General features: G+C 43.2%; 1 protein-coding gene across 1 annotated transcript; it reads right to left on the minus strand.

Annotated features, from left to right (window-relative positions):
• Positions 1-523: 523 nt before the first annotated feature.
• On the minus strand, positions 524-913 carry TEOVI_000541600 (U6 snRNA-associated Sm-like protein LSm8p; the record flags this gene model as incomplete). The annotated part of the gene is made up of 1 exon (XM_067220517.1): positions 524-913. The coding sequence occupies one exon, from the start codon at positions 911-913 to the stop codon at positions 524-526; it is 390 nt and encodes a 129-aa protein (XP_067076618.1).
• Positions 914-962: the final 49 nt, after the last annotated feature.

Here is a 962-nt window from a genome sequence, read left to right on the forward strand (position 1 = left end):
CGTGCAAACACACGCACCTGTGTCTACGTTGTTCGATGCGCAAACCCTATTTTCGAACTCTACGTTTTCTTCTATCTACTTCGAACTAAAGGGTTAAGGGTGACTTGGAATACTACTATGAATAAACGTGAGATGAGCAATGCATGCAGAAGTTCAAAGATGAAAATAGAAGAAAGAGTCGTAGTTTTACCTCAATACACTCACAAAAACAAACGTCACAAACCGACAAGAAAAATTTATTCCCGATGTAACTAAGCTCAAGAACAACAGTAACCAACAAAAAGAGGAATGTGTCACGTCTTTAATGGATATAGGGTATTATCAACAAACCAAAATGAGAGCAGTCGCATGCGCTATATTCCTTCTGATGCAAGCTAATAATCACCGCGCGGACATGTAATTGACTACAAAAAAAAAAGAAAGCAGAGAACATGAGCCTAACCAGCGTTGTGATTCCCACCAACTCGAGCAGCGACGACCGATGAATTAGTGCAACGTCATCAGAACTCACAATCATCTCCCGCTATCCACCTTTAACTGAAGCTGTTGCTGAGCGCGCCACACGTTCCACTACCGGTAAGTTACGACCCCTCCAAAGTTTCCTGCTCAACTTTGCCTCCTCCACCGTATTAACAGAAGCAACACACACCACATCACTGCCACGAATCATCAACACACCTAAGGAATGTTCCCGCATCTCACCACCAGGGGGAGTCGCACCATTTGTACCGTTACGATTATTTTTAATATCATTTGGGTCAGTTGAGTCCTCCGCCTCATCATCAAAAACACGCTCTGCACATGATGTTAACACGAGATTCATGAGTTGATCCGCTGCATGAAGAACACCGACGAGATACCGCCCATCCACAGTAACAACGGAGACGCGGCGCCTGAGATATTGGGAAAGCATTCGAAGTAAATGCGCGTATAACTAACTAGTTATATATATATATATATAT

The sequence above is a fragment of the Trypanosoma equiperdum genome (assembly GCF_001457755.1).
Source record: "Trypanosoma equiperdum strain OVI genome assembly, contig: ctg_1174, whole genome shotgun sequence".
Classification (NCBI taxonomy): domain Eukaryota; phylum Euglenozoa; class Kinetoplastea; order Trypanosomatida; family Trypanosomatidae; genus Trypanosoma; species Trypanosoma equiperdum.